The 27,083-nt window shown below is 39.6% G+C and overlaps 1 protein-coding gene across 1 annotated transcript in view; it reads right to left on the bottom strand.

Annotated features, from left to right (window-relative positions):
* The window catches only part of CLSTN2 (calsyntenin 2), a 385,405-nt gene that overhangs the window by 44,642 nt on the left and 313,680 nt on the right, over positions 1–27,083 (bottom strand). The window contains exon 9 of the mRNA XM_065411406.1: positions 4,737–4,899. Coding sequence (XP_065267478.1) covers positions 4,737–4,899 — 163 coding nt within the window. The remainder of the gene's footprint in view (positions 1–4,736; positions 4,900–27,083) is intronic.

The raw sequence follows: 27,083 nt of genomic DNA, 5'->3' as shown, positions 1-27,083 counted from the left end.
AGGCAAGAAATGAAATGCGTCATATCAAAAATGTCAAATCTTCCATATGAGAAACAGATGTTCCAGTTAATGCTAACACATTAAATTAAAAACTTTTGTCCTAGATTTTTATTATGCTCATCAATTGCAATTTTTCTTCTCCTTATCCTCAATTTTTAGATTGCCATTCTTTTACATGACTATGGATACATTTCAGTTATGGCAATCAGCAAACAGCAGCCAATCCGGTAAGAGAAAGGACTAGATTGTTTTTCTTCAGGTTATTCTGACTGTGTTGGCCTGGATACCTTTTAAAAATAGTTTAACTTTGATGAATAGCTACTATGCATACAGAACTATAAGAAGACAGGCGTTACAAAAGGCAAAGCAGAAAAAGATGAGTGACTGATACTTTTTGAGGCAAGAGGTTAAGATTTGAGTTCTGATACTGCTAATTCCTGTTGTTAAAAGGAAGGGGAGGGGAAAAACTGAGTGTAATTTAGTCCACAGAATAAGCTGCTATAATGGCAAATGAAAGAGAAGTACTGTCTGGTGGTCTGAACCCTGGACTAGGGAGTCAGGAATTTCTGATTTATATTCCTTGCCTTGCAACAGATTCTCTTGTGTGGCCTTTAGCAAGGCACCAACCTCTCTGCCTTTTACCATCTGCTCTTAAGTACATCACGCATTGCTATGAGACTATGTTTTGCAAATGCTTTGAAAATGAAAAGCACTACATGAAGGTCAAGCATTTTTTGTTATTGGTATGAATGGATTATTCTTAGCTCAGTCACAGTAGCAATAATGTGGTCTTGAAGTGAACATTAACAAGTGTGGTAGAAGCAGCAGTTGACTTTATAATATTAGCAGGTGCTTCACTGAACAAAAGGATGAACATTGGCAGTGGGAAATGGAGTGCCTCTTTATTCCACTTACAATCCACTGAGCCATCAAGCTCAACAAGTCACTGGATAAAATCCAGTCCAAGCCAGAAATAACTGAAAACTGTTACCACTAGCTGTCTATGTATGTGAAATAACTTTGTGGTCTCAACAGAGCTGTTGGGAGGTTGGACAAATATCTCTATCAAAAATCCATGATGACATTGCACTTTAATTTTCACCCTTGCCAGCAATCTCAGACAAGGGGTCAAGGTGGCCAGGAGACTGACCTATCCTCATTGCTACAGGTGGCCAAACTGGAACTAGGTTGAGGCACATGGATTACTTCTGGAGGAATTCTGCATCCCTGCGAGGGCACAGAATTCATACCTTCTGCAGATTTCTTGGCTCCCCCACAGAAAAATGGGGGAGCCAAGAAATCTGTAGGGAACACACGCCCCTTCCCCGGCAGCCTGGGCATGTCTGCTGGGAGCAGCTGGCAGCAGAGAGCAGATCACCGAGGGGGGAGGAGGGAGGCTGGGTGCCTCCCTCAATCTGCAGAAAGGCCGTTTTCAGCTTGTGCCTCATCTACTGCTCCATCTGCTCGGTGCAGAGGTCGTCATGGTCCTGCATATGCTGGTGCTTGCCCAGGTCTGTGGTGACCTCGCCCACCTCGGTGTAGAACTGCACATCCGTGTGCCGCTTCTTCCCAAATATGATGGCGTTCTTGAGGTGGAAATGCAGCATGATGATCATCTCCCCATCGCAGGGCTGGAACAGCGCGTGTTTGATGCTGTTGTACAGAATGTCGACCTTGTCTCCTCGCATGGAGGTGAAGCGGAAACCATTGACATGGGCCTCCAGCGAGCCTCGCATCCTCTTCTGGGTGATGTTGGGCCAGATGTACAGGTCCTTTAGCTTGGGGTTGCTCTGGTTCAGTTTAATGATGAGCGAGTCTTGCTTGGCGATGCCCTCCTTCTCCTGCACCCCCTGGGTCTTGTAGCGTTTCTGCACTTCCTTGATGATGCGGAAGGCATTCTAATGGGTTGAGGGACGGCACCAACGTTAAGGGGGTGGGGCTGGGCCTGGGCCTGCATGCGAACAAGTGAGAGAGCCTAACTCTGTCTCTCTTGCTCGCTGTTGCTGCATCCCAAGGTTGGAGGCGTAGGGCTGTGTGAAACAGGCTCTGTCCCTAAGGCAGAGCAGAAATGTAACAACTAAGCAGGCAGGCTGATAATGTTCCTATTGTTAGTTAATTGTTCCCATTCTTAGTCAATTAAGGCTCCTTTACCTTGCCAGAGAGGTGTAAAGGAGCCTTATTGTAAATGACAATAATGGAATCCTAAACTAGGAAGGTCTATGTGTTTTCTGGCTTTTTTTCCTGTGCCAGAGAGGCACAATGGGGTTAGATTACAGCTCAAGATCTATTTTACTTATCCATTAAAAAAAAAAATTCAGGACAATGATTAGCAAAACTGTATGACTTTCATGTGTGAAAGTCTGAGCAATTTAAACAACATTCTACTTTACAGAACACCAAACAAAATAAAAGTAATGTAATTTAAATGAAAATCCAGGATTATAACTGGAATGCAGGGTATTGGTTACCAGATATTTGTAATTTAACTTTCATGTATTTAGGAAATGCTGAACAGTTATTGTGATTTTTTTCTGTATAGCAGTTTAAGGAAATTACCAAAATAAGTGAAACTGGTGTGATTATATTGCATTATTTCGACAAATTTAATATGTAGGATTTTGCAGACTTTTGCATTTTTGGTGCAGAATTTTTTTTTTTTTTTGACACAGAATTCCCCCCAGGACCAATGGAAGTTAGAGTGTGAAGATCCCTGCATGCCTGCTACTCATGCAGTATCTCTTCTGTGGATAAACATAGGATTTCATTTTCCAGAACTGTTAACATTTAATATTGTTGATGAGCACAAAGGATGGAATTGTAGGGAAAGAGACAAAGTAATAGTAGAAACTAATGAAAAGAGAGAACTGAAAAAGGATAAATGCAACTAAGGGGATGCACAAAAACATATTAAATAGTTCTGCTAAGAAGGATCCAAGATTACTTGCTGATGAGTGCAAACATCCAAAAGAAGTTTCTTCATCAAGGATTCTGGAAGTATTTGGAAATGCAACATCATTCTTTATTACTGATACCTACTTAAAAACCCTAAATTCACTGGATCTTTGCAGATTCCATACACCCAAGGAAAGAATGGAAGGAAGTTGAGTTGAGTTATGCTCCCAAACTTTACGGAAAACATATAGTAAATGACAACAGACCAAGCTGGTAAGGTGGATATAGGAGGAGGTGGGAGTTATGCCCCTAACTTGACATTACTACAGTCAGCCATTTTGTGTGTTTAACCACTACTAGCTAAAACCCAAATACCAGATAGCTAGAAATAATTTTAGGGCTCTAAAAGGCAAGGCCAAACAGCTACATAAATGCAGTTTTGCTAATTGAAATAAATAAATAAAAAGAAAACAAAAAGTTAATATACACCATAAAAATAAAAGAAAATGTTTAAACAGCTGATCTTGGTTTTAAGTGTCCTTGTCATATACATTTTGTTATTGTTATAACTAAAAATACTAAAAATGCTTTAATAATAAAAAAATAACATGAAATTTCTTAAATTAAAAAAAATGGTAACCCATTGGAGGTGGCTATAATAACCCACTAAAATTATTATAAATTATGTGCTTTATTTAAATTATCTATAAAAAATTAAGAAAAAAAAAACACTTTGGAGCAGTCCAAAAAAGCTTTTCTTTGGGCACGGAGTTAACACCTAAACTCCCCATCAGCTGGACAGAAGGAGGGCCCCCGAAGACGGGCTGGTAATTACTCAAGACCATCTCAAACTGTGGGTAACTATAATGTCTGGGGTGCTCTAAACCTATTGCTATAGCATATATGCATGTTTATTTAAAGCCTAATAAAAAAGTAGTTTTACGTAAAAGCACTCTGGTTTGCATTAATTATTTATTAAACAAAGAAGTTGTGTTCCCATTGATTTATTCCTAACATCACCTTAAAACAAAACAAAACAGTTATGTTACCATTGCTTTGGGTTCAAAAAACCCTGGGTTACAGGAGAGAGAAAACATTTAACAACAGAAAGGGAATACATCCCCTGGGAAAGTATTTTTCCCTATGTTGAGCAAATTGTACACGTTGTTCTATTTCATATTAGCAAGTTGTTATTTTTAAAGTTAGGTTCCTGTGCATGAGTAGACAGCAACAGAGGGAAGGTTAACCATGGAAATCTAACTGAAAGAAGTGAACTTTAGAGGGAATCTGATGGAGGAAGTTCCCAGTGCATGAAAAAGATGTGAAATAAGAGACAGAAGTACAAGTGCCATAAGGACAGGAAGGAGGACTGGGAAGAATTCACGGCATAAGAAGGGGAGAAGGAGGCAAGTAAGGCTAATATATAAGCAGGGCAAGCTGTGTAGGGTTTTGAGGACATGAACAATATTTGGAGGGGCTTGAAGCTGGAGACCAAAAAGAAGGAGGTTAGAGAACTCAAGACAAAAGGTAATGGAGATTAGCCTCATCTCAGTACATGCACAATGCAAGCCAAGTACATTATTGGATAATGGAAATATGGGGCCTGCTTCTGCTCTCAGTTCCACTACTTTTACCACTGTGGAACTTCATTGATTTCAGTGGTGTTTCTTCTGTTTTATACCAGTTTAAGTGAAAGCAGAATCAGCTCCCGTCAGCCCCACAATTCCTTAAAAAAAATTATTCTTGGTGCACTTCACGTGAGAGAGGCAGACAGGGGGGAAAAAACACTCTTTAAATGGGATTTAAATACTTTCTCTCAGTTTATGCACCCTTGATTGTGTTACCTTGCCAGCAAGCACCAACAGTTAGCTGCATGGCTATGTGTGATGGATGAATAGGCCAATCATTTGTCACAAGGTAAGGCTCATATGTCGTGCCGTCCATATATAAGGTAACCACAGGAAACTCAACATTGACGACGTAGTAGTGCCATTCTTTATCACAAATCTGAATAATAAAAGAAATGAAAGAAGATCTTTAGACCCCTTTGTCCTGCTGCTATTTTCATGCAGAATAAATTCTTTTGATCATGTTATTTCCAAGACCTGGAATTCTACTGGTAGAAGGAGATAACAATTACTGCACTTTAGGCTGGAAAAGAGCAATGTTAACATTTTCATGGATAATTTTTTGACACAATGCTATGGTATTTAGCCTGTAACTCTGTGGTTACATCTCTACACACGCTGGTAAAGAGGAGACCTCTCATTGAAATTAACAAAAGTCAAACCAATGCTGACAAATATCACAACTGGCACACATGTGTAACACATTTTAAACAAATTCCTCTTAAAACACATTCTTTAAAGCGATGGAGCAGAGTGAAAATTCAATGAGTTTCGCACTTGTCGTGCATCCTTACATTACTTAAGTCAGATTAATTAGTTAATACATCAGAATAGTTAATGTTTGTACAGACTTTCAAGAATACAAAGCTCTATAAAAGTGCTCAATAGTGGTTTTTGTATCTGACCATGATTATTTTAGACATCCCTTTTTTCTTTAAATTAGGAAAGAATTTATTGCTCAGGGTGTTGATGAATTATTAGCACTTGTTTGACCCAAACATTATTATTTATTACTATAAATTGTATTGCCTTGGTGCCTAAGGACCTCAGTCCATTGCCCTAGGCACTGTACAAATGGAACAAAAAGATAGGCCCTGCCTCAAAGAGCTTTCAATCATGGTTTGGGCAGGTAACATGAACGTTTCCTCATGCAAATCTATCAATGCAACTCAGTCCCAGCCAACATTTTAGCTGCTATTTCAAATGCGAGATCCTATGCTGTTATGCTGTACCTCTGTCTTGAACAGCAGTGCCCTCAGCTAATTCCATACTTCAACTTCTTTTGAGAAGAGAATGCCAGCCATGCCAAAACTTATGTGATCATTTGTGAGATGGACAGGGGTTAAAATGAGACTACCACACCCATTTGCACTTGTAACAAAAATGGAGATTTGAAACAGGCCTCCAGATATGAAGGTCTATGCAAACCCCGTTGCATTCCTAGCTTCCTGATCCCTTCATGAAATCTTTCAGATTTTCAAGTTCAAAGGCATAACTCACAATAAAGTGAGAGTGTAAAAATGTGTTTTTAAACATGAAACAGGTTCAGTCATCACTTGCAACTTTGAAGTCTGTACAGATAATTATTTTCATGTTTTAAGAAAGTGAAACACTTGAATGCAGATATTGTCCCTGTTTCCCTGAGGCGAGCAGAAAGGTAAGCCATGTTAAAGGGTAACAACTTTGTCCTCAGTTGGGTTAAATGTTATCTGTAGCAATATCTGCCCTTTGAAAGAAAAGCTAATGTTTTGTTCCAGAAGACATTTCAACAAGAGCTTAATCACTTCCATTTCAAATGGATACATTTATTATTGTGGACATCGTAGCCAAACAGCAAGAGATAAACGCAGCAACGTGCTGCTGAAGCCTTCCTTTCCTAAGCAATATAGAGCACAAATGTTTTCTGAAGGTTACATGAACTAAAACCAAAACTGAAAGTAAATAAATTGGAAAACTGAAAACTCTTTTGAACAAACAGCAACAACAAATAGGATTATTCAGTCTGCCCCTTCAAGGAAAAGCAGTGTTTCAAGATTCCTGAACTAATTGTGATGCATCATACCTACACGTGTCTATCTCGTTACATAAAAGAAAATGATTGATGTGGCTGGATATGAGATACTGTTAACACATGACACAAGCCGCAGAGGTTATAGTCTACAAATTTCTGAGGGCTCCCCACAGGTGCCTCTTTTTGCTGTTATAAACAATACTCTTTGGGAGATATCAAGTACCACTGCAGATGAGCAATCCTTGCTATATCCAAACAAAGAACAAGGACATTTTAAAATGATAAAGAGAAACACTCTGGGGAACTCTTGTGGTATATTATGACAACCTGTGAACATGCAGCTAGTTGGATTGCTCAATTGATTGAACAATCAGATAATTATACAGAAACACAAGATTAAATCACTGCGCTGAACCAGGAGAGGATTCCACTTAATCTAGTACCCTGGGTCTGATCAGTATTGGATTCTTCAGAGAAATATGTAGGTGTCCGTCATGTACAAAATAACATGTCTATAGGGAAATTTATAGACCATATGATGTGTTATTTTTAATACCTTAGGGGTAAAGGACTAATAGTTCAAAGAAACCACGGCCTAAGTAACAGCATCTGCTTCTTCACTATGCTAACAGGAGTGTAACCAGCTCTGATCCTAAATTTGCACTGGAACACAAAGTATACACTTTGGTAGTCTATGTATTTTGTGTCCTTGATTCCGATCTCACACCATTACAAAGCAGGAGTGACTCCATTGAGAGCAACGAAGTTATGACCGTATAAAATAGCCATGAAATGACAATGGGGCCCAGCATGCTTCACACTCATGCTCTCAACTTAGAATTGTGTCATTCTCACTGCAGTGGGAAATCACAGCGGAGAAGGCCTCCTAAGACTACAGACTTGACAATGTGCTAGACTGGGGTGGACAAGGCAGAAAGGTCAAATGGGCACACAGAAGTGAATGGGCTTGCATAGAATTTGGTCAAAAGAACTTTATAGCAGTTTAGCACAATATGAATGTTTCTTACGTTTCCAAACAAACAAACAAAAAAAGACACCACATTTTGGGGGTTTTTTTTATATATATATTAACACTTTTTAGTCTCTGGACTACATCAGTCACTGATTTTTATGGCTAATTTTATTTCTGCTGCATTCTGTTGTGAACCTAGAACTGACACGTGCCACACTGGCTGTGAGGAACTCAAGAAACACCCACCCACCCTTTTTGAGGGCCATTTAAATGCTCCTAATTTGGCAAGCACCACTATTATGGTCACCACTTTTACAAGACTATGATAAATTTTGTTAAAAGTATGCCTTATGAGATGATATTCGAAAAGCCATAATCTGCTGAATATCATTATCCTATTAAAATGTGTGTATCAACATTGTATGAGAAGTTATTAGATTCTACTATGTATCATTGTTATAACATGCTCCAAGGTCAAGACAAGCAGGCACAAACCAGTTTTTTCAGAGAGTAAGACACACTAGCACCCTCCCAGGAGTTAAAGAGCTATCATTGGCTTAAATAGCCCTTCGTCAGCAACAAGGTTTAAACAAGAAATTTACATTTCAACCCTCACAACCCTCCAACAAGAGACTAGTTGTCACCTGCACCCCAGTTGGTGGTAATCCTCAAAGAGAGGAGGGTGGTCTAAGAGAGAGAGAGAGAGACAGTGCCCTCCATTTCACCTCTCCTCCTCCCAACTCTCTGCTCATCTCTCAAATGCTGAATTAAGGGGGAGTGATCGCAGGCTGGAAGGAGACCCAGCCTGTGAAATTTACAGCAGTGTATGGTGAGACAAAACCTTTGCTTTTAAGTTCACTTAGCTTGTTAAGTTAGGTGTTAGTTTGCATATTACCCTTATTTTCTTTGGTAGCCAATCCTGACTTTTATGTATCATAATTTGTAATTACTTAAAATCTTTCTGTAGTTAATAAACTTTTCTTATTGTTTTATCTTAACTAGTGTGTTTGGATTGAAGTGTGTGGGAAACTCTATTTGGGATAACAAGGTTGGAGCATATATCATTTTCCTTTGATGAAATGATGGACTTTGTATGTGCTTGCATTGTTCTGTAGTGTGCTGGACAATACAAGACACACATTTTGGGGGAACAAGACTGGGACTAAGAATCTGCAGGTGTCTCCCTGTATGTAATTGAGGAATGACTGGTCAGAGTGCTCATGGGTTTAGCTGGGAGTGAATTTGCATGCTGAAGGTTGTGTGAGTAAACCAGCAGTGGATGTTCTGACAGCAAAGCAGTGTAAAAGGCACCCCAGGCTAGAGAGTTAAGGGAACACTGCTGTTCAGTGGTACAGACTGTGCCCTGGGGAATGTCACAACCACCTACCTACATTTCAGAACATTAGATAGCATATTTTATATAGCCTGGACAAATCCCAGCATTATCAGATGCATCCATTTCATTGCACTAACAAATTTAAGAGCCTAGGGCCAGATTTTCACAGGTATTTAGACACATAAAAATGCAGGTTGGTGCTTAGTGGAATTTTCAAAAACATCTGAGCAGGTTAGGTGCCTAACTCCTGTATGATTTCAATGGGAGTTACGTGCCTAGGTGCTTTTGAAAATCCTACTAGGCACTTATTTGCATCTTAAGGCACCTAATAACCTTTGAAAACTTGCTCTGGGTCCTTTATAGAAGTGGGTACGTTAGAAGAAGCTAATGGAATTATCCAAGACAACAGGACTTAATTCCAATCACTCAGAGAGCAGCCGCAGTGGGTATTTCATGCGTGGCCACGTTTCAAGAAATAAAATGATGAAATAAATAATGGCAGCATGTAATTTGTTGTGTAGCCATTTCAGACACCTTTTCTGAACCTGTTGAAGCCAATTTGTTTTCCCACATGCATTCTACTGTGGCAACAGAACATAATGCAACCACTACAATGAAGCCGTTAAAGTAAAATGACAAAATATATTGGTTTGGCAAATCAAGATTTTTTAATCAGATCTGGTAAGAATTTTTTTAATACCCTAATTTATAACACTATCCTAGTGAGATATTACAGATGAGCAAACTTGACCTTAAAAGACTGCTGGGTGGCCAGGGTGGTCTAATCACTTTATCATGTCAGTCTGCCTCTCCAGTTCATTAATCAAATCACAACTAAATAATCAGCTTGGAGGCTCAATGGTATTTATAACCATCAAGATGCATTTTATATAATAGAGAGCTGAGGAAGCTGACCTGGAACAACACTTCCTCAGCTCTTGTCCACTCACGCCCCTTCTCTACCTACGCTACATTGATGACATCTTCATCATCTGGACCCATGGGAAGGAGACTCTGGAAGAATTCCACCACAATTTCAACAGCTTCCACCCCACCATCAAACTCAGCCTGGACCAATCTACACGGGAGGGCCACTTCCTAGACACCATGGTACAAATAAGTGACAGTCACGTTAACACCACCCTATACCGAAAACCCACCAACCGCTATGCCTATCTTCATGCCTCCAGCTTCCATTCCGGACACACCACACGATACATCATCTACAGCCAAGCGCTGAGGTACAACCTCATTTGCTCCAACCCCTCAGACAGAGACCAACACCTACAAGATCTTCACCAAGCATTCTCAAAACTACGATACCCACACGAGGAAATAAGGAAACAAATCAACACAGCCAGAAGTGTACCCAGAAGCCTCCTGCTGCAAGACAAGCCCAAGAAAGAAACCAACAGAACTCCACTGGCCATCACCTACAGTCCTCAGCTAAAGCCTCTCCAACACATCATCAGTGATCTACAACCCATCCTGGACAATGATCCCTCGCTTTCACAGACCTTGGGAGGCAGGCCAGTCCTCGCCCACAGACAACCCGCCAACCTTAAGCATATTCTCACAGCAACCACTCACCGCACCATAGTAACTCTAACTCAGGAACCAATCCATGCAACAAACCTTGATGCCAACTCTGCCCACATATCTACACCAGTGACACCATCACAGGACCTAACCAGAGTAGCCACAACATCACCGGTTCCTTCACCTGCACATCCACCAATGTAATATACGCCATCATGTGCAAGCAATGCCCCTCTGCTATGTACATTGGCCAAACTGGACAGTCCCTACGTAAAAGGATAAATAGACACAAGTCAGATATTAGGAATGGCAATATACAAAACCTGTAGAACACTTCAATCTCCCTGGACACACAATAGCAGATTTAAAGGTAGCCATCCTGCAGCAAAAAAACTTCAGGACCAAACTTCAAAGAGAAACTGCTGAGCTTCAGTTCATTTGCAAATTTGACACCATCAGCTCAGGATTAAACAAAGACTGTGAATGGCTATCCAACTACAAAAGCAGTTTCTCCTCCCTTGGTGTTCACATCTCAACTGCTAGAAGAGGGCCTCATCCTCCCTGATTGAACTAACCTCGTTATCTCTAGACTGATTCTTGCCTGCATATTTATACCTGCCTCTGGAAATTTCCACTACATGCATCTGACGAAGTGAGTATTCACTCACGAAAGCTTATGCTCCAATACGTCTGTTAGTCTATAAGGTGCCACAGGACTCTTTGTCGCTTTTTACAGATCCAGACTAACACGGCTACCCCTCTGTCACTTTAAACTGATATTTTTCTCTTTCATTCAATAAAAGCCATTTATCTCCTCTTCCCTAGTAACTGCTGCATTCATCGTCCTTGAAATGTAACCCACCTCTCCAAACACACACAATGCAGCATCCTTGTGGAAAATCAGTAATGTTTAAGGGACACACACATTGCTTTTTTTTAAAAACCCTACTAGTCCTAGTCCAACTAAAATTACTGCCAAGGAAGTGAGGTGGAGATGGAAAATGATCCCTTTTTGAAAGATGTTTACTTTGTGCATTTGGCAGCACTTTGTATTTGGTTAGTATCACTGTTCCCTTATATGGTCAGTCAGTCATGCCTCCCCCAACAATTTATTTGTATGGGAATTTCCAGGACAGGGAGTCCTGGGATTTACAGCACAATTCGTTCCTTGGAATTGTGTTGTAAGATAAAACGTTGTAAGTTGAAACCACTTTTCCCATAGGAACCAATGGTATAAAGGTGGGATTGGTTCCTGAACCAAGGCTTGATACACTATTTTCACCATAATAACCCAGATTTTTGTACTAAATAAATGACTAATGTAGCAACATCAATGTAGTTATTTGGTAAACTGCATTCAAATAAACATATAAAATCGCATATGCTTTGAGTGTACCCCAAGGGCCAGGGAACCTGACTGCAGAGGCTTCAGCGAACCTGGCCAGAGAGGTGTCTCAGTGGGGGAGGGTGCCTAGGGGACGGACTTATAAGTAAGGCTAAGATTATATCACGGAGGTCATGGAAGTCATGGAATCTGTGACTTCCAGAGATCTCTGTGACATTTTCCGCTTTAGCCCCAGGGCGGTGGGGCTAGAGCTGACAGTCAGCAGAGGCCCTGGAGCTCTCACCTACTATGGGCGGCGGGGTCCCTGCAACTTCCAGCTGCCAGCCCTGGAGCTCTGAGCCACGGCAGGGGGCTCCACACAGCTCCCAGCTGCTGTGGGCGTCGAGGGACCCCAGCATTCTCAGCCACTACCCCGGATCTCTGAGCCACCACAGGTGCCTGGGGGACTCCAGAGCTGCAGCAGTGGTGGGTGCTGGATCCCCCCATACCAATTTTGTCACCGTTATTTTCAGTAAAAGTCAGGGAAAGGTCACAGGCTTCCATGCATTTTTATTGCCTGTGACATGTCCATGACTTTTACTAAAAATAACTGTGACAAAATCTTAACCTTACTTATAAGAGGTGGATTACAATAATCTCGACTTCATCCAAAAATATTGTTCAATCATCATCCACATATGCGGCATGTAAATATTAAACTGAGTTACAATTTTTAAAATAATGTGGTTATTCGGGGCTAGCCTAGCCGTTAAAGCAAAGGACTGGGGAGGTCGGAACATTTGGGTTCTAGTTTCACCTCTGCCATTGACTTGCTGTGTGATCCTGAGCAAGTCATTTAACCTCTTTGACCCACATCCACAAAGGGATTTAGGCATTGCAATGCTCAGCCACTGGAATATAGAGTCATTCTCACTCTGTGTCTGGCCCAATGCACATACATACCAAGTGCACCAGCTTCAACGGGAGAGATAGAGAAAGACCCACTTCAGAATATCCCTTAGTCCAGTGGTGAAGGCACACTCACCTGAGAGGTGGGAAATCCCTGTTTAAATCCCTTCTCCACATCAGGCAGGGAACTGAACAGGGATCTCCCACATCCTCAGTCAGTACCCCAACCACTAGGCTAAAGGTAATAAAGGAGGTCACCTCTATTGTCATGCTGTCCTGCAGTGGCTCAAGAATGTGAGTACCAACCTCAGGGCAGGCTGTTAAGAAACAGGGCACCAACCCCAAATTGACTATGAGTTCTATATTTAGATTTCACCAACCAAGTACCAAGCATAAACTCCTCAGGCACTACAGCAGCCTAACCATGGAGTCACAGACAGTACCCAAGGGGGGTACTTCAATCTATCTTGTCACCTTGGCAAACTTGCCTTTGAGATAGATGCTCCCTTACATCAAGTATCAGAGGGGTAGCCGTGTTAGTCTGAATCTGTAAAAAGCAACAGAGGGTCCTGTGGCACCTTTAAGACTAACAGAAGTATTGGGAGCATAAGCTTTCGTGGGTAAGAACCTCACTTCTTCAGATGCAAGTAATGGAAATCTCCAGAGGCAGGTATAAATCAGTATGGAGATATCTCCAGAGGCAGGTATAAATCAGTATGGAGATATCTCCATACTGATTTATACCTGCCTCTGGAGATTTCCATTACTTGCATCTGAAGAAGTGAGGTTCTTACCCACGAAAGCTTATGCTCCCAATACTTCTGTTAGTCTTAAAGGTGCCACAGGACCCTCTGTTGCCCCTTACATCAAATATCACAATAGTATTCGCGTTATTCCCAGTGCCAAATGACCAGTCACTTACCCCAGGTCAATTGCACCTTAGATTTCACACCAAAGACAATGCTCAAAGCCAATCCTACAATAAACTATCTATGGATTTATTCATTAGGAAAAGGAAATAAGAGTAATTTACAAGGTTAATGCAGGTAAACATACACACACAAGTGAGTTACAGTCTTAAGTTTCAAAAGGCAATAGAAGCTTCTCTAATAAGCAAGCTCTATCCAAACCCAGGCTAAACACAGGATCTCTTGCTTATGCCTAGAAAACCTTGCCTCGAGAGTCCAAGCAGCATAGAGATACAGCTCCTCCTTGTTAAGGCTATTTATTCCTACGCTTTCTGCAATCTTAGCTGATGGGAGGAATTCACTTGCATGTGAATTCATGGGGTGGTGGGAGAGCACTCAACAAAGTCTTTTGTCCTCTGATGTTCCACAATAGTGTCCATGGGCCTTCTCTGTTGGGCAGGACCTAACACCTTCTTTTGGAAGCATTTCACACTAATTCATGTCTCTTTCCTGTCTGGTGAGTTACAGAGGCTTACAATGCAAATGCTCAAGTATTACCCTACAATATGGGATAGAGATGTTCTAAGTGAGATTAATACAGGCAGGAACTTACAAGAATTCATGAAGTCTAAACACTAAGCACATTTTTATAACTCTGATACCTATTTTAACAATACTAACACACAGGTGAGTCAGACTAATTCCAGCTATGTATTTATTGTTCAGTTGAGGTTTTGGCATGATCTGGCACCTGGTTTGCCAGCATCACATCCACTTCCTCCTCTGACACCACCTCCCTCATGCAAGCTGTTTTGTTTAGAGTTCAGTGTGATCAGAGCATACCTACCAGATCAGGGATCCACAGGCAAGACAGGCATTTCCCTGCTTGTTCTTCACCTGGTTTGAGGATCATGCTGGGGTTTAGGAATGAGATAGATATCTGGGTGCCTGCTTGAGGCAGCAGTGCACATGCCCACAGACAGAAATGTAGGTGCCTATGAAACATTTACAGTAAAAAATTAGATGCATCGTGATTTTAAGCACCTACAGGGTTAGGCAGCAGTTGAACAGGGGTTTTATGGATTATAGTAATACCTAAATCTATAGGTCTATTATGGGAGTTGGTGGGTAAGGTTCTGTTTTCTGAGATGTGCAGCAGGTCACACTAGATGGTCCCTTCTGGTCTTAATGTCTATGACTCTAATTTTGGGGTTTAGGTGACCAAGTCCCTTTGTGGATCTGGTCTTATGTGATTTAATTTAGCCATCTGTAAAATGAATATAGCAATAATACCTATTCACATGGGAGAAGTTATGAAGTTTAACTAATGTTCCAAAAGCAGTGCCTTTAAGATGATTGGCTGAAAATGCTACATACAAGAATTATCATTATTAAGGCTATGATTTAATCATGGGTGAGTCATGGGCAGAAAACAAAAAAAATGACAGCCCCTGACCTGTCCATGATTTATGCCATAAATACCCCTGATTGAATCTTGGTGGGGGGGGGGATGGTGTAGGGGAGGAACCCTGGGGAGGGGGGCCACTGCTGCTACAGCCATCACCAGAGGAGAAGCCCCGGGGAGCCCACTGCTGCTCTGGCCCCTGCCGTGGAGGGGGGGAGCCCCGGGTGGCCCGCTGCTGCTCCAGACATCACCAGAGTGCGGGAGCCCCGAGGGGCCCACTGCCACTGCCCCAGCCTCCCCGGGACCGCTGCCAGGGCCAGCCGCATCAGCCACTACTCGGGCGGTCTCCGGTGCCAGCTTCATTGGCTGCTGCTCGGGCGGTCGGCCTGGGGCTGCCAGAGCAGTGGCCAGTGCAGCTAGCCCCGGGGCCAGGGCCGCTCCAGCAGCAGCTGGTGCGGCTGGCTCTGGGGCTGGGGCAGAGCTGCTCCAGCAGCGGCCCACGTGGATCCGTAACTTCCGCAAACTCCATGACAGACACGGAGCCCTAATCATTATTGAACATGACCATTCTTCAATGAAATAGTTTACTTTTACAATCTCATTGACATCAACACAGATGGGCCTGTATAGTTCAGGAAAGTCTGGGTACTTTTAACAGGGTAGTCCCACCTAACCCTACAGAATGTAGATCATGTCTCCCAACTGATGTATACCACCACCTGGAATGTCACTCCAAGATGTATTAGCCTTACAGCAGCATGTCTGTTTGCAAGATCATGCAGGAGTGCTTCACTAGCACTTTTCTTCCATCATTGTCACATTCTTCTTGGTGACCTTTCAAGCTGCTGATTTTCTACTGCTCAGCGGTACTGCAAACTTTTGTATTTTAGGCCACTGTTTACTATCAAGACTATAATGGAGAAGGTTATTATTGTCAATTTACAATAAATCAAGATCATTAATAAAGGAGCAACCAAAACCAGATAGGCATTGGGATGCCTAAACTGCCTGAATAATGAGAGATATCTCTACTTCTCAGTAAGACAGGTATGCTGGGGACTATGATCGTGAATTACATCATTTCCTACAGTAACACATTAGAAAAGGAGTACTGCTGGGAGTAACGTTACCTTGTAACTCTGAAAATGCTGTTCTCCCTGTATCAGTATCATAGGCCCTTTCAATATTTTTGCACATCTCTAGAAGAGCTTGTAAACTGTATTGAAAGGGAGGAAAGTCTTTAATGGCTTTGTTATTAATGAGTTAGAGGTATCAAGCCTCTTCCTCATCAATAGGACAAATATTGATCTTAATAATGTTCTCTTAACTCAGTATATTTACTGTATTTATTATGCAGCAGGTCATACAGTGAATAATATATTTACCTGAATCCCGCTAGATTTCGCTATACGATAAATGTACATGGCTTATACATAAATTTCCACTGTTGTACAGTTTTCCAATTTGTAAGCATGTCTCTATAGAGTTTATAGAGGTCATCATTGTGAAAAGTTGGTAAACATGCAGGGATGGTTCAGGCTCTGCATTTTTATTTGACTTTACTAGAGAAGATAACAAATGCAGCTAGGAGAATTTCCCTTTGATCCTTTGCTTATGGGAATTAGCATTATCCACTCAGCCACAGCACCCAGATCAAACATTTTGCCCTGCTGTGAAAGAGGCGACATGCTTTGTAAATCTACTTCACAGTTTTTCACCCTTATTCTACAGAATATAAACCATAGATGTTAGTTGGGTGGGGGAAGAGATATTAATCTGGGCTTAAAAAGAAATACCACTTTTTTCAATTTATAAAATAATCCTTTTTGAAAGAGCTTTGTTAAAATTTACATATTCTGACACCATCCTTTTATGCAGATGACAGAAGACAGATAGTTAAATGGATCCAATATATTTTAATGAAAAAAGATCTCATTGTTAGAACACTCAGCACCAAGTACATACTATGTGTCATCACTGTACTGCATACAAACTATGGCTCCCAGGGTAATAGAGTCTGAAGGTTCCAAAAGACAGCTTCATCTATATCTTCTATGGGTAGTTTATGCCTAAAGCACAGAACCAGTATTTGAAAAGAAATCCAAAGGAGGAAATACCTGTTATTAATTCAGAAATTCCTGTGTCTCTGGATTTAAATTGAATTTCCCAGCCTGAAAATATTTTTTTCTACATATGCCACCTAAGTCAAATGTGAGAAGAACTGTAGGTATTCTATTTGGGAAATAAGTCATTGTGCATGAGATTGATGAATTTTGCATGAATGTGACCCAAAAGGTGAGCTTTCCCTCCATCCTGCTGTGGATTAAATGTATTGTTCCTTATGAATAGAAAACACTATAGAAGAAATCAAATGAGCTTTTAGATTTTATTTTATAAAATAATTTATTTTTTAATTGTTTTCTTTTCTTATTGTCGAGTCTCATCTATTAGAAAACTATTGTTAAAGCATGTTAATGTAAAACAAGCTGATGAATATCCAAATATCCCTAGCTGATAATCACAAGGGGTTAGTTATATAAATATCTACAAGTCTTCTGTTTATTGCAATCCTTTTGTTATACTTGTGCTACTCTTTCTTCACATAAATCTCTTCTCTGTTAAATCTCCTTAGCAGAGAGGTTCATGGGTAATGCTGACTGATTAATGTGAGCAAATAAATTATTCAAATGATTTCACCTCTATTTCCTTCCCCGTATGGTCAGTAAGCAGCTTATGATTTCCTCTGATTTCTGTTTCAGAAATATTTGCCGAATATTTTTGGCAAATACATCTCAGTCTGTAGATTTCTGTGAGTAATTCACTGCATGCATTCCATATTCAAGCTGACAAGCTGGTTAGTTTTTCATTGGAGATGGGTCACATGGTATATTTCTGTTCTCTAATAGGATGAGCATAGCCATTAGAATCAGGTTCCAGGGATGAATAGACAGGTCTATAAATGCCAAATTCATTTTTCAGAGTATTACCCAATACACACTTACAATTGGCTGGCAAGCATATTAATTTTCTGGAGGAGTCATTGAAACACAAGAAGGGTGCAAACAATCTAATCAAATCCGTCTAACAAATTAATCATTGCAGAATTGTTATTTTTCTTTGTTTCAGTAACTGATCTGTGTCTATTCCCTTTCCGCATTCACATTTAACATCCAGTTATTGGCTGCATATGCCAGCCTTATTTAATCTAAACATTACTGCCCTGAAAAGAATTTTAACTGACTTTTGTGGCAAAGCCTCAGCCCACTGTTCATGATTATGTCGAACTGTTTAGATTGCAAAAAACAAGTCACTAATAGCTCTACAGGCTCTTCATAACATTTATAATAAAACTGTAAAATATATATATTTTTTTGCTTTTTTTATAAATTTCCCTTTGGTTTTCCCTTCACTACATTTATATTTTTGCACCTACCTAACATGCCGCTTTGCTTCTGGAACTGTGAAATGAATATGCTTGCCCCTCAACTGACAATAGATAAAGTATGAAGGCAATTGTTAAGGGAGGATGGAAGAAAAATATACTGTATAGGGGTAAAGAAAGAATCAATATACCCAAACCAGTTAAATTAATGGACTGTGGACTGAAAAGTGGCATCATATTCGGCAAGTTCAATGGTTTTCCATAATAAAGGATACTATCGTGTACTTATCCTCCACATCAAACCTTCAATTTGAATCTTAGCTTTTATAGCCCTGCTTGGATTCATACAATCTCTCTGAGCAAGTTTCTGAATCCTGACAGCTGGTGGCAGGCAGTGAAAGGAAAAGCCAGATTGCTTTGCTCTGGACCAGCGCTTCTGAGCTTATGAGATGGCAATACCAATTCTGTTCCATATGTTAGCAGCAGAGGGGGTTATTAGGTGGTGCAGTTTGTACCCCCCTCTCAGGAGACTGAGTTTCCTATGAAAAACATGTTTCATTTTTGCTTTGTCCATAACTAGTATCTTGGGGCCATACCACAATCTAGATTTCAACAATACTGCAGCAGCACAATAAGCTGATGCTGTACAAGCTTCACATATAGGTAGTCAATGTGGGAAATAAACTTCTTTCTGGGTTCATGGACTGCTTCAAAAATAATTTCTAAATCCTGCTCTTAAAAATTGCAGGTAGCATGATTACCGTTGCCCTTTCTTCTAACAACCTGTATTTTATTGTGATACCAGTGTTGCTCCTCTGCAGTGTCCCCCTCAAGTCCTGGAGCAGAGGCAATCAAACAGCATGCAGGGCGATCTTTCTTAGGAATCTCAGCCCAATACCAATGCCCAGTTCCCAAAGAGAAACTCTAATCAGAGACCAAGGAAGACAGCAAATTCATTCTTTCTACCACTCTCCAAGGACCACAGCCACTACACAGCACTTTGTGTAACAGAACTAATACCACAGTATGTCTCGAAATGTTAAGTTCCTCACCTTATACAGTATTATAATTCCCTGCCACAGTACAGAAATAAGCTAACTGATTTGGAAGTTATGGAAATCAAACAGCATCTAGAACAGCCTCACATTCTGAAGAGGAGGAAACTGAAGATGTGGGGCAGGGGAGGCCTGTGTCATCATCTTGATCTCCCTAATTGAAAAGGGTAGTGCAGCTTTACACTGACATTTCTGAACAGGAATTTGAATAATTATTAGAGTTATTCCATATACATTATAAAAATGTGCAGGATTATATTGTATACACTGCTCAGGTAAGTTTTGTATGCAGACTGTATATTTCTACTTAATCGCAAGGAATATCTGTCCTCTTGAAGTTTTCATTTTTCAATTACAGTTACTTTACTCATACAGGATTAGAGTATGCTCTTTCCTTACTGTTTCATATTTATACTATTTAGGCATTTAGTTTAATTTAAAACTAATCTGCATCCTTGCTCTCATTTTTAAAGTATATTCATTAGTGTTATCTGGAACACCCATCTAAAGTGTCCATGGGCTGTTTAGAAGACAACCATAAGGCTTGTTCAGTATCATTTTGGAAGACATGATTAGAATATATTGAGATGTCTCTAGCTAATGTTTATTGTATTATGTATTAATGATTTCCCTCATCAACCCACAAACTGCATCTTTCAAAAACCGAATTCTCCTCTCCTACCAGCACTACATATTTCTTAGCCGCAGTGTGGATGTCTGATGCATTTTTTGAAAATGCTGTGATGCACTAACATACATGGAAGTTCCGCTTGTTAAATAAGTAAAGATTATACAATAATATAGCACTGAGAAATTTACTGTAAGAATGACCATTGGTCCATAATTGCTCATTTAAACCATATTTATTCTACACATACATCTGTTGATTACACTAGATATTTCTCCTCATATCTACCTGATGTTTTTGCAGGCAATGCATGGTTAATTTTTTTTTAATCAGTTAGTGATCTACCAAAGAAATCATCCTCTCTGTCCTCCCCCTCCTCACCACACATATCCAAGCAACCTTCAAACAGAGATTTCATCACAATTAGCACATTTTGGCTAATAATTTCAGTTTCAGTGAAACAGCATTTACTGATGGAAGAAAGTGTCGTCATTTTTTTTTTTACCAGCTCTAGTAACTACCCAAGTAAGTTGGCTCTAACTTTGATATCACACTCGTACAAAAAAGACATGCTATGCTCTTTGATTTTTCTGTGACAAAGACGTGATTGAATCCAACAGAACTTTCTGTCTAATATATTTTCAAAGCTGAGTGACATAGCAAATGTTTTCTAGAGAAGGAGATGAATAAAAATATTGCAGTCACCCTCTGTCAATTGGGGCAAATATTTTATTACTGTGATTAAGTTTTAATCTGATTTGTGCACTGTTCTCAATTTACAAGTACCAAAAATAGATTAACTCTGAGTTTTCAAGATTTATTTTCTTGCTTTGTCTAAACTGCCTGCCTTACATGCTATAGGAGAGAAGGTTAATTGTAGTATTGACCTCTTTGCTAGATAGATTCGCTTAATCTTCATTCTTCTGATGACATTCAGCCAGACTGATTTGATAACTGTCTTCTAACATAGGGCTCTGTGCCCAACTTTGTTAATTCCTCAGTAGGAATATATGTTTTAGTCTTACTCTGCCATTTAATAAAGAACATTTTACTCCAACCCTAGATCATCTGGAACGCAGAGGTCAGAACCTAAGAACTTCAAGGAATTCAAAGATAAATCCCAGTGCATTATCAACAATAGAAAAAAAGAAAATCAAGCACAACTCATGCCTCCAAAATGGGTCCCCCTTATTATGCCCTAGGTCCCATTACTTCAATGCCAGGCTTCTTTTCTTCCATCAGGGACTGTTCCAGATTGACATATATCTGGTAATTCATATTTTGGAGAGGATTCCCAACTTACCCTGCTCTTAAGGGAATAGACTATCACACCCTACAAACACAGTAGACCTAAGAACTTTTTTTAAAATAGTATCTACACCACTGATAAGAAAAACTATGCTTAATTATTTAAATATATTTTTCTGATACATTTTTATTGTAACATAATGTAAATGGATTTAAAACCAGGTTGTACAGCAGTTTTGGATTTGCAGTACATTCCTGCCTTTAATATTATTTTCTCACAGCCTAAAAAGAATTCAGACAGAAAAATATTTATTTTTTTCCTGATAAAATGAATTAAAACTATTGTCAAAATGCTGCCTTTGTCAGACAATTTTCTTATCATGGTAGGTGTTCCAGATACAGGAGGAATAAGAATAGTGATATAAGAACCTCAAAAGGTTCAGGGTTTGGATCAGATAAGGATCTGTACCATTAAATGGTCCCTTCTTTCCAACAAACATCATTTCCACAGAGGTATGATAGCAGTTTAAGTCCCCTGATATTTTATAATCTCATTCATTAGCCATTTGTAAACTTGTTTTTTTTTTAGGTTCCCACCCATGAAAAATGCTGAATCCATTACACCAAGCATAAGTGATTCAAATCTCGTGTCTCACAGGTTTAAGATGGAGAATGTGGTATTCTAGAACATACAAACAAGTGTTACTGAAACTAAATATTGAGCAACTGAAGTGTTTAATATTGAAACTAAACTATTAAACTGAAATATACTGGACAAGTAGTCATGTTTACTGGTAGTTAATAAAAGTAGTTATTGAAGTTCCTTCTGTTGTCAAATAACACAGACTAGGTAATTGATAGAAGGTTAAATGATTCCCATGAACTGGTAATTAATGTGGAAAAATGACTCTGGGATTACAAATAACACATTGGTCGACTGCTTCTTGCTGTTCTTTTTTTTTTTGAATTATACTCCCTCAAGGGTAAAATAGTAAATCTAATCTATAATTTCTATTAAATACCCTTCGAACTGCATTTGGACACAAGAGCTGAGGCACTCCAATGCTCTTTATACAAATGATCTCTAAAGCAAGAGACCCCTAATCTCCATGCTCTGTCTTTGAATAAAAGGTACATCACTGATGCTTTCACATTGAGACGTGTTCATTCTCTGCTCATAAGACTGTCTGAAATTGTCAGCCCCACTGAGAACACGGGACTGATTTCAGCAAAAGTTGGAAGGCCTTTTGGAAGGTGTGAGGATAAAGCCTGTACTCAGCCACAGGTTTTCAAACAAACAAAAAGGGTGAGATTTTGGCTGAAATCTGTGTTGGTTTTATTTTATCCATAACACTCTACCTATCTTTAACTAGGAGCACTAGTAGATGTTGACTTAGAGTGTGGTTGTGTGTGTCTTTCTGTTAGCACACAGTCTGATCCATACGCTCATGGTCTGTCAGCAAAAGGTAACTGTGACACTGAGGCCTATTGGAGGTTAACTATTCTGTGTCAGCAGCTCTTGTCAGGCTTGACGTATTCATTACACCTCACAGACTACTGTTAATCTGTGTCTAAAATGTGTCATGTAAGATATCACTGAAAACGAATAACTCATTGATCATTAATATTCATGTGTGGTGTTATGTACTGAGTGTGTACAAAGAGTTATGGATGGGTGTTAGAATTATCTTCCAAAAATGTGTTTGGCAAGCAACACATAAACCCAGTCTGTCTGAGACAAAGGAATGTGTTTTTGTTTGTCTGACCAACCTAATTGTCAAAGACAACGAAGATATATTTACATATATACATGTATATACAGACATACAAGGTGAACAAAGCCATAAACCAAGTGAGTGGGGGAAATAGCATCTTGGGAGGGTCATAACCTCAAATGCTAAGTAATTTAAAACTGATTATAGACAATATTATCATATTATAAAAGTTTATATGAAACTTATAAAAGGTCTTTTATGAAAACTAATGATACACTGTTAATTATCATCATTGTTAAATCTATGCATTAACATTATATGAGGAATTATGAATACTCAGTGATATTATGCTTTAATATCTGCGACCAAACAGGAACAAACAGATTTTTCTCCCCAGGCAGGAGTGAAGGTAGCATTATGGAATGTAAACAATGGCAGCCCCATTTACATACAAAACAGCAGGGGAATGGGATGTCCAGAGGAAGGAGAGAACAGCGTGAGGTCATCCTGCCTCTTAAAACAGAGTCAATGAATACTTAGAGATATAAGGGGAAACAGAGAGCCATTTTGGCGTCCTTCACCTAGGAAGACAAGGGAAATCAGCACCTCAGAGTTCGGTGGCAGCTCCTGACTGAGCGAAAGTCAGCCATGGCTGGAAAGAAGAAATTTCTCTTGAACCAAGACTGTAGCCTGTTCAGTTAAGTCCTGGCCACTAGAAAGTATATTCTACATTTGTTTGCTTGTAATTGTTTTTGTCTTTCTCCCTTGAACTTGAATTCACTTAAAACCTCTCTTTTTTGATTGGATAAACTTGTTTTACTTTTAATCTAAACCAACCCTGTGCTGTGTTGGAACTGAAGTAATTGTTGACTCCAGAAAATGGAATAAACTGTGCTTTTGTCTCTTTAAAAGAGCAGCAAACCTTGTTACTTCTCTGAGTATTCCAGGAGAGGGTTGGACACTTCAAAGTACATGGTTTTGGGGAAATTCAGGCCTGGGAATTTGTTGGGGTCAAGCTGCAAGTAGTAACCACAGCTGCTGGAGACCAGGGTGGGGTTGTTGTGTTATAGGCAGGCTGCTGGGGTCACAGTGCTGAACCAAGGCAGCATAGCACAGAGACATTAAGGAACTGCATGTTTGTCTGATGGCTGTTGGTGTCTGGGTTGTGATACACAGCAGCAGAACATTTAAGGCATTCAGAGTTAGAGGGCAGGTAGTGACACAAACTCTCACATTAACATAGAATCCTGAAGCTAGCTGGCAGTATGGTCAAGCAATCTCAAACAGGCCGAGTGTTTGATAGTGCTGATGACCTCTGAGATTTATTGGATAACTTTTCAGCAGCAGCAGCAAAATGCCCACTGAATATTAAAAAATCTGCTGTCATATGGAGAATTGCCACATTGGACTGTCTAGCTTCTCATGATATTATGTAATACTCCTTTTAGTATTTCATAAAAACACTAAACCCACCCAGAAATTCAAATTCATCTTTTCCATACATGTGTGGATTTCCCTGTCTCTCATGGGAAAAGCAGTTCAAAGTCTGTGTTCCAACCCAACTATGAATGATCAGAAAACATAAGTGCAAACCACTCCATATCTTCCAAACATCCAAAAGCCTATGGCCAATAGTGGACTTTATGACTTGTTAGCCATTTAGATAAATAAAACAAGACAAACTGAAAGCTAAAACCAGGCAGATGAGCATTGGATAACAATCCACACCTCCTACAATATTGTCCCATTTGCCCTTAATAAACCAGAATTTTTCAGTCTAGGATTATTCAGAATGATGTTCTTGAATGGCAGGAGATTCAATCATTTACACTGTATATTTCTGTCTATTATGTTAAGGATAAAAATAAATGTTTGGACCACAATTTTTATACTGCATACTTCCTTCTTCTCTTGGAGGAGTACAAAAATGAATCAGAGGTCACAAATTATTTCCCTTTCTTCTTTGAAAAGAAGTAGAGTGTAGAATGAAGAAATTAAATAATCTGTTTACATTCATTACACAGTGAGGAAGCTTCTTGCTATTCAGCTTTAGAATTAAGGCATGCCTGTGAATTCTGAATATGCCACTATCTGCAAAACAAACAGAAGGAGCCTTTTTTCACTTTCACATTGGCATATTTGAACGGAATGGGGAAAAAATTATTACCCTAGTTAAATATAACATGTGCAGTCCTAACAACAACATGGTCTCAACAGGTCATAGAAATACAATATAGCTCAAGTTTTCAAACTAGATTCTTTTCTTTTAAATGCCAACTGAGTGGCATGATGAAGATTTTTAGGTTAGGAAAAGATATAGGGCTTCAAATCCCCACATGAGAATTTAATAAATCCTGCACCACCTCAAAGTTTTCACAAATTAATAAAATCCTAGCAACACATGGTCCCTTTCTTTCCTTAGAGTTGTTCTGATTATCCTGGTAATGTCTGCTCCATTACTTTTACCTACCTTATAAATGCTATCATTAGTACTGATGTTACACTTGGTGACAGATATGGCAATTTCCTGCAATAAACTTAATTCAATGAGATTTTTCAAGGATAAGAATCTTTGGAGTCCATTTCTTAAATGCAAAGGTTATGTAATATTGAAAGCCCCAAGAAGTGTTATGAATTTCAAAGGACTATATTGAACAATGGGTAAAATAAGAAGGGACTTTGGGCCATTCTCAAGTGATTTGCCTGAGGAATCTCCAGGCAGAGGTGAATGCAAATTCCCACCTCCAGTTATGCGAGATCCAGCCTTGGAAGCTACATTCTGAGGAGGGGACCATTGTCTGCTGATTAGCTTCTTCCTGGACTCTAAAGATCAAAGGCCCAAGATGTATTCATGAGGGTGCTTATTCTGAGCTAGAGCTGTTATGAACTTGTAACCACAGAAAATCCCTTCGGTGGGGTTTAAAGGACTGACTCCTGCCAGAGCCTTTGTTGGAGTTGAGGTGATCTCTGGTAAGCTTATTAGCATGTGTTTACATTCCTTCATTGTTTTCAATATTTTTTTTTCTGTAACACTTTCACCTTCAGAATAAATGTGCTTGCTTAGAAAGAGCAGTGTAGTAACTTGTAACTGCCAGCAATTATGTTGTTCATAGCTTCAAAGATTAAGCAAAGTACAGCTGCTGGCTTGTTGGGAATATCACAATGTAGGCGGGGAACTGTGCAGTCTGGAAAGACCTCAGTAAGGAGGGAGAGAGACACATGTCTCCACCCAAGAGAGGTGACAACTGGGAGTCTAAAAGTGGGTGCTCTTCGTGGACCATGAAGGAGAATACAGGTGCCCTGAACTGTGACACACTTTTACAGAAATTATTATAATGGCTTGAGGCTCTGTGAAATTTCATCTTACTCAGTCAATTAAACACAATTCTGGCTAAAATGTTCCAGAGACAATCAACATCAGTATATTTCAGGAAAGGCAAAAAAAGCCAAGTTATGACTACACTGGATTTATGATGTTTAGGAAAAAACAACTGATGCTACACAATTACTAGAATTGGTAAAATCTGAAAGAAAAAAAACATGTTTTATGGTTAATGAATACCAAGTTTTTGATTAAACTCAAATAATTTGTTATTGATTTATTTGTGGAGCTAAGAAGGCAAGAGTATCATGCAAAATGAATATGCATTTTGGAACACACCAATTCTCTTCAGTGCTTCAAAGACACACAGACACTTTTCCTATCCTTAGTTTATATGTTCATGATTTGGAAACACTATACAGGACACAAGTTAAGTATGTATTTAACTTTAATTTTCAAATAAACACATACTTAACTTGTGTCTTGAATAGGAGGCACTTAAGTTCTTTCCTATATCAGGTATCCTATATTTTATATACTGATCCTGGGCCTGATTCACCACATTTCATTGAAGCCTATGCAATTATTCACACTAGTGCAAGTGGGAATCTTAAAAGAGACTTCTTTCCTTTGAACCTCTCCACTGGATTTTTCTGTGGGACAGGGGATGATTTTGGTCCATGGGACTTGGACCATCAATTTCAGATCACAAATGACTGCCAAGTCCACCTGCTTTTTCAAATAACCCATTATTTTTCCTTTTGTTTGATTTTACTATTCTGGGAATATTTTCTAATGTTGAAGACAT

The sequence above is a fragment of the Emys orbicularis genome, chromosome 9, assembly GCF_028017835.1.
Source record: "Emys orbicularis isolate rEmyOrb1 chromosome 9, rEmyOrb1.hap1, whole genome shotgun sequence".
Classification (NCBI taxonomy): domain Eukaryota; kingdom Metazoa; phylum Chordata; order Testudines; family Emydidae; genus Emys; species Emys orbicularis.
The sequence above is the reverse complement of the archived record's forward strand: the minus strand, read 5'-3'. Positions and strand labels throughout refer to the sequence as shown.